The sequence below is a fragment of the Centruroides vittatus genome, unplaced genomic scaffold (genome assembly GCF_030686945.1).
Source record: "Centruroides vittatus isolate TY-2023 unplaced genomic scaffold, ASM3068694v2 contig_1158, whole genome shotgun sequence".
Lineage (NCBI taxonomy): Eukaryota > Metazoa > Arthropoda > Arachnida > Scorpiones > Buthidae > Centruroides > Centruroides vittatus.
Window position 1 is genome coordinate 365067 of NW_027120744.1, and position 18217 is coordinate 383283.

Consider the following 18217-nt stretch of genomic DNA (forward strand, 5'->3'; position numbering starts at 1 on the left):
GCTGGTAAAATGTAGATGAGAAAAGCTGCCCTCTGGTGATGATACTTTAAAAATGTTTTCATAAGTCTTCGTCCAATGGCGATAATTATGATTAATTTTTTGAAGACAAAGAATTATGATTAATTTTTTGAAGACAAATTTTTCCTCTTCTACATTTTACCAGTGCCTATTTTGTTGTAGATAAAAGTCGAAACAACCCCAAGAAGGTATGATGGAGAATAGAAAGACATCTGTACATCACCAGTTCCTGTTTTTAAAAATGTTTATATTTTTAATTGGATATATGTTTGTGTTTTTAAAGGACTGTTTGGTGGCCACTAGCCTGAAAGGAAAGGTCAGTTGCCAAAAGTGTAATGTCTGGAACCCAAAGTTAATAAATGGTGGTTCCTCTTTTTGGGAAAGACTTTGTCTTCAAAAAATTAATTATTTTATTTCTTTATTTACATTGTTTTAAACATAGACAGATATATCAGGATGGAAGTCCACATTTTTACATGGAATCAGGATGATGTTTCAATCCTGCAAAATATCAAAAACATTGCACAAAAACTGCTCTTCTAAAAGTTGACCTGCAAGTAGTGTTAAATCATCTACTTTACATTAGTTAAATGAACAGATACCTAAAATATAGGTTTCAATATCTGAGAACTGTGACATGTGACATTTTCTTGCTGATTTTTTTAAATGTAGGTATTGGAATTAATAAGAAATCCCTTTATTTCCCAGAGGTAAAAATCATGTTGGGTAGTGTTTTAATATTTTTTTACAATGTAATGTTTTTTAACGGATAAGAAATTTGTTGTATGTAAAATTTATTTAGTTTCATTTTCATAGATGATGATATTTGTTTTATATTATGATTAAAATAATTAACATACGAAAATTTATTTTGTAATTGAAATTTATTGAATTCAAATTAATTTAATTATTGTTTTCTTTCATGCAGGATTTGTCCCAGCATATACATTTGGAACAGGACAAAAAGCAAAATTAATATTTGGTCATGATGTTAATAATTTGCGATTTTTTACAACTTGTGGTTTGCAAGAAGGCTATCAACCATTTTGTGTGTATGTTCAATAATATTTTTATAGGTTTATATATATATATGAAGATTGATTAATAATTTCCAGGAATAATATTATTCAAAGCAGTTTTATTGAAAAAATTCTAAAACAAATAAATGAAATTATAGTTGATTTCTTCAACATTTTTCATTTAGGCTAAGATGGTCCAACTGATAGTCTGTGAGTCATATCTGGCTCATTCTTGGTAGATAGTTGGTCCATGTCATTGTTATTTGGTAATCGCAGCATTTATTTTATATGTGGTTTCACACAGTTGACTTTGATAGTCTGTTAAAAATCACATAAGAAAGATTGAAACATTCTTAAAGAGCCACATTCAGCTCCAAAGTTGTAGGCTGCCAACTCTTGTTTAGTTCCTCTACTTAAATATTTTGTACAAAATATTTAATAGTTAGTTTCATTACATATTTGAAAAGATATGAGTTAAAAAATAAATAAATTTTGATATATTAAGTAAGTATTATTATTAAGAATAAAAAATAAAAGATTAATTAATGCTAATTAATATACCAGAAATAAAGGTTGTATTAAGATGAAGTTGTTACAGATTATCTGTTTAGTCCTTATACAGTAAAACTTTTCTAACTCAAATGTCTGTAACTTGAATATTTCTTTAACTTAAAGAAAATAAAACACTTAGCAGGTCCCAATGGAACAGCATAGGGATTTAATGTCTCCAATTTGAATTTTCTTAATTAACTTGAATTTTCTCCAAGTTGAAGGTTATCATTGTCTCCTGACATTGATTTATACTACTTTCAACTTTTCTGACTCAAATTTTAATATTTATTCTATTTAAAGTGATCCTAATTATTTGAACTTCCATGAAATTTTCAGACAGTTAATTGTATCTACTGTCCAATACTCATTTGCAGACAATGTTCCAGTCCAAAGCGAGAGGACCTGTCACTTTATCTCAACAAGATGTACCTGCGAAACTGTTTGATTCCATTAGTTACATTGAACATTTTTGCTGAAAGGCATTACATGGACTGTTTAAAACAAAAAAACTATCAACGATTCTTTATATAATGAAAAAAGAGATAAAAATACAAATCTATTTAGGATTGGCATCTTTCATTCTAGTGTTCTTTAACTAGAATTGCCTGTAACTGAAAGTTTTTTCCTGCCTTTTGGAGCCTTATTAATTTTTTTGGTGTATGTATTTTGTACATTGTGGATGTTTGGTACAACTATGTCTATCATAAATGTGATTTTGTTTGGTTTGTTAATTAATGTAATGTCTGGTCTGTTATGATGAATTGTTTTGTCAGTCATTATACCTTGGTCATGGGATGCTGTGAACTGGCTTCCTGCAATAATTTTTATCATGTAGGTGTCAGGACATGAGGGAAAATGGCTGTCAATGTAAGTCCTTATCTATTCATTGGCCAAGCAGAGGAAAACATGTGCTTTGTAGTGCTTTGTAGGGCCTGAACCAGCTCTTAGTATTTATTATAAAACTTTTTCTAGAGCTGTCAAAGAATGGATTATTTCCAGTCATTTAAAGCAGTGGAGGACAATAACTGAACCAAGGCAGAGTAAGACATTTTTGCATGGCTTTCTCTCTGTGTAAACTCTGAACTTTCTGGCTTTTGACAATCATGTTTACTCTTTGGTCAGCATTATGACTGATTTTGATAATTATTGTAAATATATGGCATACTGAAGCTGTTTTCTTCAAACTTTTAGGGTTTTGAGAAGACTTTATCTCATTTGTGAGTGTGTAGACTTTTGCATGGGCAGATTTGTTCATCTGGGTTCTTACTTTTTGAGCCCTGCTGATGTCTCTCAGCTTTTCTTTAGAGGTCTGTTATTTTTTAAAAAAGAGATTGGACTTCTTAAGCAACTTCTTGTGGGTTGCTCAATGAGATCGAAGTGCTTTTGGTTTTGTCCCATCTGCTCAGTCTACAATCTAATACTAATGAAAATAAAACACAAAAACAGTTTTTTAATGTTTGAGATGATAGTTTTTGAACTGTATGCTGGTAAATGCCATGCTGGAAGTGCATGATTTATATTGGTGTAGGTCATGTAAAGGTGTTAATTTTTCTCTAGCAATTTTTTTACAGTATATGCTGCTACAGTTTATTCATACAAAATTACATCATTTAGTAATACATTTTTTTTATTGTTAGATTTTTCCTACTCTTAAATACTTTGAAAGATATAAGGCTTAGATTGATAGGCTGTATCATTTTGTCTATACAATTATTTTTTTATAACTATTTACTTTTTATTACATTAGTATTTCGTATAATAATAATAATGTTTTTTATATAGGAATATGAATAGACACATGACATTTTGGTATAACAAAGATGATCCACTTTTTGTTAATGTTGATGAATTACCAGATTCTTACATTGAAGTTACAAGAATACCTCCTGGGTAATTTTTTAATAAATATTATAAAAGATGAATGATAACTTCATTTATAGATCAAAATATTTGTGATTGATTAATAAATATTTATTTTCTATATGCAGCAGTGATAGTCCTCCTGCTTTGAAAATTTCTCACAGATTATATGAAACACTAGAAAAAGTTAATTGGGAATTCACTCGTTTAAGTCTTCCTATAACTTTTCATGATGAATTTATTGAGTAAGTTTCATTTTATATTTATTTATATAAAATATTATTTATGTACTGTATACAGTATAACCTCCAAATAGCAGACACCATTGGGACTGAGAAGTTTGCTATGTAGAGGTGTCTGCTATTTGGAGTACACACCAGCAGCCATATTATATTTTAATTCAGTCATTATAAAATGAAGAATAAGATGGATTACAAAAACATTAAATTTGAATTAGGAATGCAAAAATACCAAAAGTATACATATCATTTATAATTAAAAATATAGGATAAACCCAGGTGAGATGACTATAGTTTTTATCAATGCATATAACTCACTTAACTGGTTTCCAGAAGAAGTAAATATATAATGCATATACAGCCAAGGGTTATCTTTTGATAAAAGTGAACAAAGTTAATAAAAACTCAATGTAACGGAGTGATAGCAATGAAATGATACTTGTTCATTTTGGGCATCTATCTCATACCTCTAGCAGAATTGCCAAATGCTTAATTAAGGATGAGATGCTTACTGTATTTAACATTCAATCTAATCAACATTTTGCACTTATCTTATTTTCCACACACATGCACACTGTATATTACAGAGGTTAAATGTTTTGTGCATTCATTTTTTACACATCAAGCAATTAATGCAATTGGCTTTACTTGTCTCAATTTTGTGACTTAATTATATGATAAATGAGTTTTTTTTTTCATTTTGAGTACTTAACATTGAACATAATCCAAGAGCTCATTTTGCTAAATTACTGTCTTTAAATCTTCTGTAAAGAGTACAATATGAAATGTTAAACTCTTTGCTTGATTGATAGTAATTTAGATGACTAGTATGTACTGTTTCAACTGGAAAAACTAAGTCCTTTCCGGCCCATTTTCCTCTGTTGGAATTGGTTTTTTTCTTTTGTATTCAGTAGACATTGAAAATTAATAAATTTAATTAAATCCATAATGAAATATTTCAGAAAAAATATGCATCTCTCCCTTAAATCCACTAGGCATTCATTCAAACAATATGTGAGATGACTATTTCTATATTTTAGACTAAAATTATTAGGAGGACATCTGGCTTCGATTACAACACACCTAATCCTACTTTTACATGAAACACAAATATCACATAAGCATACAGTAAATTAGCACTAAATTCAAAGCTAGTTTTGAATTTAGTGCTAATTTAGTGTTTTCTTTTATTATGGGAAGCGATGAATGTACCATCAAGTGTTTTGTTTGTCACATAAGCATATTCGAATTTTAGAACCTTTCATATAAACATGAATGCCTCAAAACAGTTTGTACAGTGATGATAAACATAAACTTATTTTTAATGAAAATATCAACAAAACAATTATTTGAAAAGTAATGAGACACAAAAACATTAAGCATAGTCATTATGAAAGTGAATAGTGACTTGTCCTACTGAGTATTATTTGAATTAACTGAGTATTATTTATCTTTTAAGTTGTAAAAGTCATATTTTAATTGAATTCTAAATAGCAAACAGATTGTATAGGATACTTTAATTAAATGGAACATAAAAATGATGACAAAATGTAAATTTTGATTAATTATTAATTCATCAAAAACAACCTGAGTGGAAGTAATGAAAAAGAAAAATGAAACTGTTATTATGAACAGAAGGATGGATGAAGGTCAGTTTATGCGATGAGAGTTCAAATATTGAGTTTTGAAGGCAATTTGTTCAAGCGGTAAGAAATATATTCGGTATTCTTGCATTTATAACATCATTTATGATCTATGTGATTAATAAAAATCAATATAGAGATTTGTCCACTTTGTAGTTATTGAGTAGGTGTAATTTTTCAAACATTTTTACTTTTTTCAATAAATAATTTATTAAAAATTTCTTTAGCCATCACAAATCTGTTAAGATTATAAATTACATCATAAATGAGAGAAAACCAAATATCTTCCTACACTTTAAAGTGGTCGGCAAATTGCCTTTGTAACACAATTTTTGAACTTTTACCAAAGAAATGCTGCTGTCTTAACCTTAAAACTGTTTCTTTTTCATTACAACTGTACTATGGTTTTTGTTGAATGAATGAATAACTTTGGAAAAATTTCTGGTTTCTTGGTACAGTACCATAAGTTTAATTCCAACAATAAAACAGACGTTTAATAACATTAATATGTATGATGATAAATGGTGATTGACAACTTAACCAGATTAGTGTTTTCTAACATGTAAAGAGTATTGTTTGGGATTTTACAACCTGCACACCTCTTCTATTCCCATTTTAAGCCAGTCGTTATTTGACACCTATTGTCAAAATTCGTCATCTGAAAGAGTATTTGAATTGATTCTTTGTTTTCATTTTAAAATATTTCATATGTAATTAATTTTTCAGAATATTGATGGTGGGACTTTGTATTTTAGTAAGGTATGTTATGGACATGGTGTTCATTATCTAGAGGTAAATATTATAAATATTCCATTTGAAGGGTCTGGGGATTGTAAAAATGTCCCATAAGTAGAAGTGTCTACTATTTAGGAATATCTATTAATGGAGGTTTTACTGTATATAAAAAAGTTAATCTGTATTATACAAGAAAATCATACTTTAAGTGCATTTATGATATATAACTATAAAAAGTAAAAAATATTTATTCATATTTCAATTGCTATTATCAGTATTTTTAAGTAGTAATAATATTTTTACATTATATCAGGTATTAAGTTATTTGCATAATAAAGTGAAACTGAAGTTAAATCATGAAGAATTTTAGTTAAACCAGTCATTAGAATTTTAGCTGTTTTTAAACCAAATATAACCAAATCAGAATATTTTGCTAGACAGTGATATGAAATATGAGAGATGTGTGAGATAATCAGGAATTTAATAAAATTTTGAAAGGAATATCTTGTAAAAATACACTGTTTTTATTTACTGTGCATAGACAGAAATTTAAAAGAAATATATTTTAAGAATAAAATGAACAACAACTGTAATAGAGCACATTAATATCAACAATTTATATTTATGAAATTTATAAAAAATAAAGCAATATACAGCAATATTTTAATTGTTTTGAAATAAAACAAATGCTATATACTGTATTATATAAATAAATATAGAAAATGTTTAAATTATTTTTCTTAATTTAATATTTTTAGTGAAGTTGAAAAAGCGCATAGATGGGAAGAAATTAGAAGACGACAACGAAGAGAATATGTAGATAGGGCAGGAGTACGCCATCCTGGTAAATTTATAATGCTAATTTTAATAAAGTTTTGTTAAGTTTGTGTATTGAAAAATGTGATAAAATTTATATTCATTTATATGTTACATTTTGCTCAGAATAATTAAGGATAATGTAAAAAAATATCTATATTTTTCCTGTCTGGCACTAGAAGAAAATATTGATACTTATTTGATACTTGTTTTGTAATGTACTGAGATGTATGATGAGATATATGATTTACATATGTTATTGGATATGAGTAAATAGTATTATAAGAGATTGATTTTTAAACTATAAAGTATCTCTAACAATACCTTAAGTAGCTATATGAACTAGTGTTTATACCCTCCTAGAACACTCTAGAAATTTCTTGTGTATTCTAAAACTTTCATTCTTACAGTAACCTTCCATGACTTCTGTTTATTCTCTTTGCTAACAAAACATCTAAAACTTTTGTGAACTTTTTCATTTTGTTTGTTCATATTTTTTCTTGAACTTTCTAACTCTGTTGCTATTATTTTTCTTTCTAGTAATATTGTTAATAGGTTTTTAATTACATGGTTTGACAATAAAGTTCCAGGACTTATGCTGGTACCTGGAAAGTTGAAGTCACTGCAACAAACTGGTGAGGATTACTCCAAGTAGTCTCTCTTATATTCAATGCACAGCTTTGTCCACTTCACAAGGTTTCCAGAACTGGTTTTGGAGTCATTCTCTAGAATGTGCTTAAGTTGTACTGTTATGGATTTCTTGATATCCTGAACAGTTCTGAAGTGCTGTCCCTTCAGTGCCAATTTGAGTTTGGGAAATAGGAAGAAGTCAGCAGGAGCCAAATCTGAGGAATAAGGTGGTTAATTGAGCCTGGGGACCCCATTTTTCACTAAGAATTGTGTCACAATTAATCTTGAATGAGGATGAGCATTATCATCCAGGAAGAACCAGCTGCTGCGTTCTCGCAGGTGTGGTTTCACACGATGAATGCTCTTCAGTATTTGATCAAGAACTTTGCGAATATGCTCCAGTCTCCTCTAAATTACTGGTTGACAGATGTCCACATCTTGGGTCATCACAAAAGTCCATTGCAAAATTGTGTGTACCATTCAAATACATGACCATGAGATAGGGCATTCTTATGGTGAACAGTTCTGATCATTTCATAAGTCTCTGTTGCTGATTTCCCTAACTTACAACAAAACTTGATGCTTGCTCTTTGTTCCAGGTGGGAATTCATGACAATGGGAAGAAGGGTGCCTTCGATGACTGATGTTTTGAAGGGCACTGATGCTCTCTTTACCAAGTGTTTACTTAGAGGAATATCAAAACTTTAATCTGACGTGTTAAACATTTTTCTGTCATTAGCAGTAACAGATTATCAGCATCAGTCCTAGAACTTTATTGTCAAACCTTGTAATTTAATATGCTGTGTGTTTTTGTAATATTTTTAAAATTAATTTCTGAATTTTTTCCCAAATGTAGAGTTTTAAATAAAGGAGAATAGGAACTTAATGGACAATCAATTAGAAAGCAAAGAAACTTTCACCACTGACAAATTATAGGAAAAATCTTATAAAGTTTTGATTCCTTCCTTGACTGTTTCATTTGCCTTTTTATCCCCTCTTCTTTTTTACTTAAAATGTTCCTAATAAATATGTTTTATTTCTAAATTAAAAACTCTGTTTTTAGGTCACAAACATGTCTTTGAACATAGATAAGTAAGGAATATTTGGTCAAGTAGCAAATATAATACACTAAGAGATTGCAAAAAACACAAATTATTAGACATCCACAAATCATACTACAAATACATTCCACAGACACTATTGGAAAACAACGCACACAAAATGTACTACAACAGAGCCATAATCACAGATAAAACAATTTAGCACAACAGACCAGACATCACACTCATTGACAAACACAATAAAATCACATACATTATAGACATATCCATTCAAACACTCACAATATACAAAACACATGGACTGAAAAAATTAGCAAGTACACAGAACTCTCCCAGGAAATAAGGCATCTGTGGAGGATGGATAGGGTGCTTATTGTACCTGTTGTTCTCTCCTCTACAGGTGTCATACCACACACACTTCACAAAAGCCTGGGCATATTACAATTGAATAGAAATACATACATCACACTACAGAAGGCCACTATATTGAATACATGCCACATTGTTAGGAAATTCCTGAATACTAACACTGACACACTTATTTAATTTTAGTTTTGTTTTGGTTGCCTTGACTCTGGTCTGGCATAGTACACAGCCACCAGTGTCAACTGAGTATAACCCACTAAATCCAACATAATAATAAACTATATTTATACAAACTACATAAAATAATCAGAATTGTTGGTGATAGTCATCTTATAATTTGATATCATTCTTCTTAAAATGAAAATTGATATACCTGATATTAGTTAACATCATGTATTCAAATCTAGAAATGTAAAAGCATTTAAAGATTACTTAGCAATTTATACAAGGTGTCTCAGCTAAAAGTCAGGATTTTAATTCTCAGTATCTCCTGAACAACTCATTTTAAATCTACACTTTTTTGTAAGCTGAAGTACAATTTCTTTGGTTTCATCATTTGAAAAGAGGACATTTGTGTTCTTATAAAACATGATATCATTACAGTTCAAAGGAAGTTTAAAAATGATCATACATCTTCATAGCTTCTTGATTTTATCTTACATGTTTGATAAAGTCATTAGAAATTTATTGCACAAGTTTGGCCAAATAGTTGATGTAAAAGATGTTAAGAAGAATGGGCAGAAAAAAATAATCGATTGTATCAGGAAGTTCTTCATGTGGTTACATGAATTGGTGATTTGCAAATCAAGCACATTGAACACTTCATATGGCAACATCCACAATAAATAATTGTATGGATTAAATCTAATAAAGAGAACTTTAATTAACAGAAAGCTGATATTGTTTAACTTGATTTGTTCAGAAGATATGGAGAATTAAAACCCTGAATTTTATTACATAATATTTTACTTGCTGCTTGTTATCACTTAATATCATTTTTTGCCAAATAGTATCAGTCAAATCATTTAATACAGTTTTTACTTGAAAATTATTTCAAATGATTTTATTATAGCTTTGGAATTCATAACATTATTTTTGATGATTTTATTATATTCTATAATTTAGCAGTTCCTAGATGCATAATAAATGATTATTGATGATTTGCTATTTTTTGATGGTGGTGTTTGTTATTTATTAATTTTTTTTTTGATAATTTTAGTATTTTTTATTAAGATAAATTTTTGCTTTAAAATATTTTACAAAAATTAAATTTCAAAATAGTCAAAATATATCTACTATATAAAACTGAAAAAATGGGCATTTTCTTTCTTTCTTTCTGTCACGGTCTGCCAAAAACGGCCACTAGGGGACACCCCTAGCTACTATTTAAATTAACGATATAAATTATTTTATATTTTTACAGTATAATACTCAGTATATTATTATTTTTATTTGTAATTTAGTATGCTCTGTAATCTTGTTTCATAATAGTTTATTAATTTTTTTTATTTTTTTTTTTTTTTTTTATATATATATAGCAAATTTGGAACAGCATATGTTAAAAAGTGGTTTTAGTTTGTCAGATATCAAAGGTAAGTTTATAAATTTTTATATATTTCATCATTAGTTTTTAAAGAAAAAAAAATCAAAAATTACATTAGAATAGCATTTTTTGCACAAAGAACAACTTTTTCATGTAGTTATAAGTGCATTTTCATAAGTTGTATGAAATTTATTTATAAATTCACATTCAATGGTGAAGTTAACAGTCAGATATATTAATTGGTGTGTGTACAAACACAGTAAAATGTTGTCTTGATCCTTTGCATGCAATGAGGATGTCATCAACATAATGTAGCTATAAGACTGGAAAATTAAGAATGATGGAGATCTTAAATATTTTACATTCTGAACTTCTTACTAGTATTTCCACCAACACTGATGACAAAGGAAAACCCATTGGGGGAGACTGTTGTTATAAGTAGATTATATTATCATCATCTGAGAGAGAAAATTAAGATTGATGGAGATCTTAAATATGGCATCTGGGCAGCCGACAACCATCACATAGGACATTTTCTTGATTTTGCTATGTAACTTTTATCATTTTCATCTTTATTGATATCAATAAAAAAAGCAAAAAGTTTAATAACCATAGACCAAGATGCAGTGGGAAGTCATTGTCTATCAGTAACATTTTGGTAAGTGTTGTCATCTCAAATATAAGGATAGAAGGAAGCAAGGATTCGTAAATCTTATAAAAACTGAGTAAAGGATAATCAATAACCTGCTAAATCAGCTAAAATTGTGTTTTTTGCTTCCATAGACAGAAAAGAGTATTCATCTAAGATATTCCAAGGAAACTTTGATAATGAATAGTTTTGTTTCATATATTATGAATACATATGGCCAGATGTTGAAAGAGGCTTCTCTTTCTTTAGTCCATATCAATTATATGATAAAGATGTAGTTTGTTTGCATTTGAAAGAAACTGTAGTTTCTGTTATTGTTTCTTTAGCAGTGATTAAGAAGTATTTTTAGCATTTTGGGAACCTTTTTCAAATTTTCAATTATAATTTTTAGACAAAATCAATTCTGTGCATTCTGGCTTTCATCCTCCTTTGGGATTGCAGACTGCTAGATAACATACATGGTTTGAGTTTAAGTTTCTTGCCAAAAACTGAAAAACATATGAAAAAATTTATATAGGTTTTTTTGTGAATATAAGTATTTTGAATTGTCAAGTGTTCAATTTGACCAATTTATTTTGGAAGTATAAACTAAAGGTTTTTAATTTTTCAAAATGTTACACGTGTGCATGCTGATATAAAATTTTATCAACTTTTCATTTGCCATTATATACATTAGAGTAAATTATGGTAAAAATCAGTTTCTTAGGCAGATTCTTTATGGGAAATGTGTATAGAACTTTAAAAATTGAAGTATTTCTGAAATTATTTAAACTAAAATTAAGTTTTTGAAATAATCAAAATGTTTATAGTTTTGACTCATTTTTTATACATACACTTGGTTAATTTTAATTGTTTTATATATTAATCTTTTATAAAATTATTTGAATGTTTAAAAAATTATATTATAGATCTACAAAGAGGTTATTCAGAAGATGTAGCAGAAGGTGAAGATCATCCTCATGTACCACCACGCCAACATTCTGTTAAAAGATCAACTCTGACAAAAACACAATCAATGGAAATGGGTATGCAGAGTTTAACAGTACCTGAAAGACCAGAAGAATTGGGTAAATTAAGAAGTGCATCTAGTGAAGAAATACATAAAAAAGGAATGGAAGATAGTCAACTTTCTGATCCAACTTCAGATGATTTAGAAAAGAAAAAACGAGGAAAGTCTCCATTTCGGTTTTTTCGCAAAAAAGAAGAAAAAAGAGAAGAAGAAGAGCATATGCGTCCTCATTTTGAGCACTCACCTGAACGATCTAAAGCATTAACTGTCCAAACTGGACCTACACTTGCTGTACATACTCCATCTATGAGATTATCTCCAGCTGGATCTGTTAGTCATATTGTTCCACCTTCAGTGCCAGATAGACCAAATACCTTATCTCCAGGTATAGCTGATAAGGGAACTCATACTCCAAGGAGAGCATCATCTAAAACTAATTTGGATACTTTAGGAGATGATGGAGGAGATGGAGGAGATTATTTGGATCCATCAACAATTGATTTAGTTGATGAATTTTTTTATGGTGTTAGAATATTTCCCGGTCAAGATCCAAATCATGTTTATTGTGGTTGGGTTACAACAGCGTATAAACATCACAATAAGAGCTTTGATACATCTTTGGTAAGGAAAGTCAGTTTTCAAGCTTGGGGAGAAGAAAATTCATACCATGAGATGTAAGTAAAAATTATATTTTTAAATTAAAAAGAATAATAATTAAATATAAAATTTTTCTTTCTTCTATATCAAATAACTACAGGAGTAAAAATAAAGTATATAGGAGATATAATATTTATACATGCCCAAATAAAATATGAATAGTACTTGAAAAAAAGCTATATAAATAATTTTTTTAGAGTAATATTCTAAAATACCTTTTATTAATTTTTTTCTCACTTGATCACAAGTATTGTGCATGAAATGAAATAAATACTTCTTATTTTAAAAAGTATATACTGTATTAGCCCAAATATTAGTTAATATTTTTCCCAGTTTTAACAGGTAAAAAATTATGTTTAAGTGTTATTAAAGTTTTGTTTGATTTTGATAATTGTCTTTGGTACATACTAATTTTTATACTTTTTATGTTTTGTACATACTAATTTTAATCAATTACATAGATAAAAATAATAAAAATGTCACATATTCTTGTAACTGTAGAATTATGAAAGATTGTTTGTGAAGACAATTATAGAAGCTTTAAAAATTGTAGTTCTATCAACAACTTGGAAAGAACAGAGGATAATGTATTGTTCAAAGACATAGAAAACCATAATGGCACTAAAATAAACAGGAGTGATGACAATGAAAGTGAAATATATCTAAAGATGAAAGTGAAAAATATCATTTCAATAATCAGCATATATATATATTAAAATAAGCATATATATATTAATTTTTAATGTCAATTTTTTAGCATAAGCATTAATTTTATTTATTTATATAAATAAAATTAATAGTAAAAGATTGACTTATAGTCAGATCTTAACTTTTTTTTAAAAAAAAATAAGAATTTCAAAATTCAGAATTGATTTAATATTTAGTCCAATATAGTATTTTAGTATTAAATTCAAGACATTGAAAATTTATTGTTTCACTATAATGATAAAACTTTTTTCTAGTAACAAGATACAAGATAAAAATTTTCATTTAATATAAATTTTTTATGAGAATATTTTACAAAAAAAATACAAATTTAGCATTTAAAAAGTAAGAAATGTAAATTATTAAATAATGAACTTTTAAAAAATTTATTTTTAACATGAATTTTATTTATATAAAATCTAAGAACAGAAGACAAATATATGATATTGTTAAAAATCAACAGAATCCAATTATTTAAATTTATAAAATATTCAATTTTTTGGAAAGTGCCAAGCAAAACAGAAAGCTTTGGTATTTTAGAACATAGTCTTATAACTGAATTTGGATGAAAAGAAGTTTGATACAGTTGAAAAATAAGAAGTTGGATAGAATTTGAATATGAAAAAGTTCAGTTGAGGTGTAGAGAATGATTACTTCATTACAGAAGTCATCCATTAATCTTAATCATCCATTAGGAGATTCATTTTAGTGAAAAGTGTGATCATAATTAAAGAGGAAGATTGGGGTTGACTAGCTTCTTTCCAAAAATTATGTTATGCAGTTTTCATGTAAAGTAATATAAACTGTGAATTTTTTGAGAATTATACATTAGTTTATAACATAAACTGTTGTTTTGTATTTCTTATGTATTAATTTATATAAATTTAGTGAAAGAACCTGTTGATATTCTCTAGAACTGGAAAAATAAATAAGGCAACTGATAGAACATCTGAACTTAAATAGTGTATTTTTATGTTTGTAGAGATATGAATTTATTGAATAGAATATTGTCAATTGACTAGAAATATTGGAAACTTATTGTTTTACTCTGAATTTTGAAAATATTGAATTATGGAATATTAAAAATCTATTGTTTGTAATGATAAGATTTTTTTCTAGTAAAAAAATAAAAATCTCCATTTAATATGAATTTTTTATAAGAATATTTTGCAAAAAGAGTGGAAAGTTTTATGTAAAAACTGAATTGTTAATCTATTGTTTAAAATTTAATTCAATTCACATTTGATTGAATTAAATTTTAGCAAGTTTTTCCTATCCTTAAGAAACATTAAATTATTTTGTTAAGTCTTAATTTGCTTTTAATCAGTTTAAATTTTCTTTCCAATTACATTGTTCTTTCTGTATATTGCCAATACCCATGTGAGAATGAGACTTTCTTCAAAGAGAAACACCAGTCATTTTATGCTCATAACCTTTTCTGCAAACTTTCAATCCCATGAGCATGAGATTGAAAGTTTGCAAAAAAAGGTAATAAGATGTGATTGATATTGATGGTGATTATCTACAAGACTAAACTGTTGAATTACTTGTCAATGAAGTTTTTTCAAAATGTCAAATTTCATCTTTACAATCTGATAGATAAACCTTATTGGGCTGCAATTTTAAAACATTGTAGACCTATAAATACCCACTGTCATCCATCCATCTTTCCTTAATGTCAAGAACAGAGTTAGATAGATGAAAGATGAAACCAGATATGGAAACAATAGAGGCAGCAGGCTCTGATTAAGAGTATAAAAACTTCTGAGGTAAACTGGAAGTCATGTTATTTCAATTCAAAAATTTCCCCTGTAAGGTGTTAGATAGATGACCAGCACAACTCTACTGTTAAAAGAAAAGTATGATGTACAGGGGCAAGCCACTACTAATTTGAGGTGGAGAGCACACATTTTAAATTAAATACATTAAAAATATGATTAAAAATTGCAGCCTGGCATTGTGATGATGCCACAATAAATAATTGCTTGTATATATGTATTTCATTGTTATATATATATACTTGAAAGTTGCAAAATGCAAAATACAGGATGCAAAATAGATGATAATCAGTTGGCATCAAATCTGGGCTATCAGGTGGATGAAGCAGAACATCTCAGCCCAGACTGGCCAGCTTCTCAAGGTCATCTTTGCTTTATGTGATAGCATGTTGTTTTGGTGATATTGGACGTGTTGTCAAGGTTTGGAGTGTATGGAACACTCAAGTTGTGCTAATTCTCTGATGGTCAACCATGGATTATTGTCTGTCAATTTCAGGACATCATTATCAATGGTAGAATTGCTGCCTGGATGGGGTTTACCTTAAAGTGAGAAATCTCCATGCTTGAATTTCTTGAACCAATTGCAGCAGGTCTGCCTGGTGACTGTGTCCTTGTCAAATGCTTTGCAAATGAGAACATGAGCTTTCAATGCATTGTGACTACTTTCGATATGATAGAGCAACAGTATGCAAATGTGTTCTTTCAAAAGTTTCATATTTTTCAGACATTGCTGATGCGTCTATTTCTAATGAAATAGAGTAGAGAGTTGTTTATCTGAACACCAGTTATCCGAAACGTCGGTTATCCGAACGCTTTCCACTCGGACTGTATTGTGCTGAATCGAACTTTTTTGATACTAGATTTACTTCTAAAGTATAATTTTTATGTTTTTATATATTTCAATATATTTATTTTGTTTGTAGAAAATAAAGAAATAATTTTTAACGATACAATAGCCTTGATTATTATTATATCAATAAAAATTTTCGTTAGGCTTAAAGTTGACGAAAATTTAACACAAAGCGACACACAACGGAGAAAAATTCAATACGAAGCGACACGCAACGGAAAAAAATTTCAACATCAGACAGGTTAATATATTTTTTCGTACATAATCAGTTATCCGAACAACCCCAGTCCCCAATTGATTCGGATAAACGACTCTCTACTGTATATGATGAAATGCCTTCTGGTTACTCTACTTATATATCTACGTCAAACATTCTAGGATATTTTTTTCAGTTGTTTCCAGAAAAAATGTCTAAATTTCACATTTAAATCTTATATTTTATTAAATGTTTCTTACCTTCCTTTGCATTTTAATATCAACTGATAAAAATTGTAAAGTACTTAATTTTAGTATCTTAGGAAACTGACTATAATTACGGTCGGTGAAACTTCCGTTAACCTAACGGGTACTTTACGCGGATTCGAGATTAGTTTGCCAGGCCTGGGCTTTTAAGCGTGCACCGAAAAATTAGTAATAATAACGATAAATATCAAGTCAGATCAAAAGTTCAAATATATTTAATTAGCAACTAGAATGTACTACGTACAAATATCAATAATCCAAACCAAATTTATTAACGAAAATCAACAAGTCAACCCGACAATAAACTCAGCTACTTAGCTTAACTTAATAGTAATTCCCCTTTGAAATTCGACAATCAAATACTTAGAAACTATGAACAAAATCTCTTACTAATTAAACGTCTATCCGTCACCTCACTATACGAAGAAACTACTTCCTCAATCCTTTCGATATCGTCAAATCGTCAATCGAACTCCTCTTTAGCACCTTGGATCGTTTAATTATCAATCTGGACTTCTATCAGAAAATACTTCGCTTTTGAATCTACCTCGCTCTCACAGTCGCCTCGATTTGGAATTCACCTCTGTTTGGAAATCACCTCTCCTTCTTCGGTTAACGTACGGGTTTTATACTGTGAGGTGACGTCACACTTGAGCTGGGTTACTCCCCTTATTTACATACTTAGTTGCTAACATTAACTTTCTTTTCTGGCAGCTTTAAGTTTCCGACAAAGCTTATAAACCGTTTACAAAATATTTATCATAATTTTCTGGGATGTTTAAGACGGTTTATCAAGTATTTCTTCTACTAGTGATTGTGGGGATCCCCCTCCATTTTTTTTTCTCTGCGGACTGTTACTTCCGCCGGGCAGCGCAAGTGCGCAAGATTTTTCCTACAGCGCTTATTTCTCCGTGAGTTGTTTTATCTTCATTTTTCATTACTAACAAGAGAGTGGTGGGGAACCTTCGTCCTAAATAAACATAAACCCCAAACAAAAGATAATAAAACAGAAATAATAATAAAATAAAAATAACGTTCGGACTCAGTTCCTTACAAAATTTTTAAATAATACTAACAATTTTTTTAAGTAAAATTACTGTTATAATGAACATTTTCACCCTAATTAAGAGACCATTATTAAGTTTTGAACATAAACATATATGCTCTTTAAAAGTAAAACTGCAACACCATGAAGGGATGCACATAGCCACATGCAAATTACAGGACAATAGAAGTGACAGATATGCAAATGATTAAGTTTGTATATGCCTAGGGTCATGTGGTACCCAGTTTAGGACTATAAAGACCAGCAGCCTGCTCAAGCTGGAAATGCTATCAGCGATGGTTTGCAGCAGCTGAATTTTTGAAGAAGCATAGAAAATGCCTCAGAGATGAGAGTGAGCTGATGAATATCACCAGTTAACAGGTGGGAACAAAACTGTATCCTGGAGTTGCACAACCTTGGTTTGTCAATGTGTACAGTTGCCAAATGTGTTGGGCACGATGTGAGTACCATTGCATGTTTGCATATGTTCCTGCATCAATTGAATATGATGGATGTAGGAACATCTGCAAACACTCCAAAGAAGGAGTGGATTGAACGGAATGAACATACTGACAGATTT

General features: G+C 29.1%; 1 protein-coding gene and 1 long non-coding RNA gene across 2 annotated transcripts in view; one reads left to right on the forward strand and one right to left on the reverse strand.

Annotated features, from left to right (window-relative positions):
• Positions 1-18217, forward strand: part of RyR (Ryanodine receptor) — a 417183-nt gene that overhangs the window by 140226 nt on the left and 258740 nt on the right. Inside the window, 6 exon segments of the mRNA XM_067275817.1 lie at positions 947-1070; positions 3372-3479; positions 3578-3694; positions 6825-6910; positions 10478-10531; positions 12040-12814. Of these exon segments, the coding sequence (XP_067131918.1) occupies positions 947-1070; positions 3372-3479; positions 3578-3694; positions 6825-6910; positions 10478-10531; positions 12040-12814 (1264 nt within the window).
• LOC136979862 (uncharacterized) overlaps positions 1-18217 on the reverse strand; it is a 233162-nt gene that overhangs the window by 130442 nt on the left and 84503 nt on the right. The gene's annotated exons all lie outside the window — the stretch shown is intronic.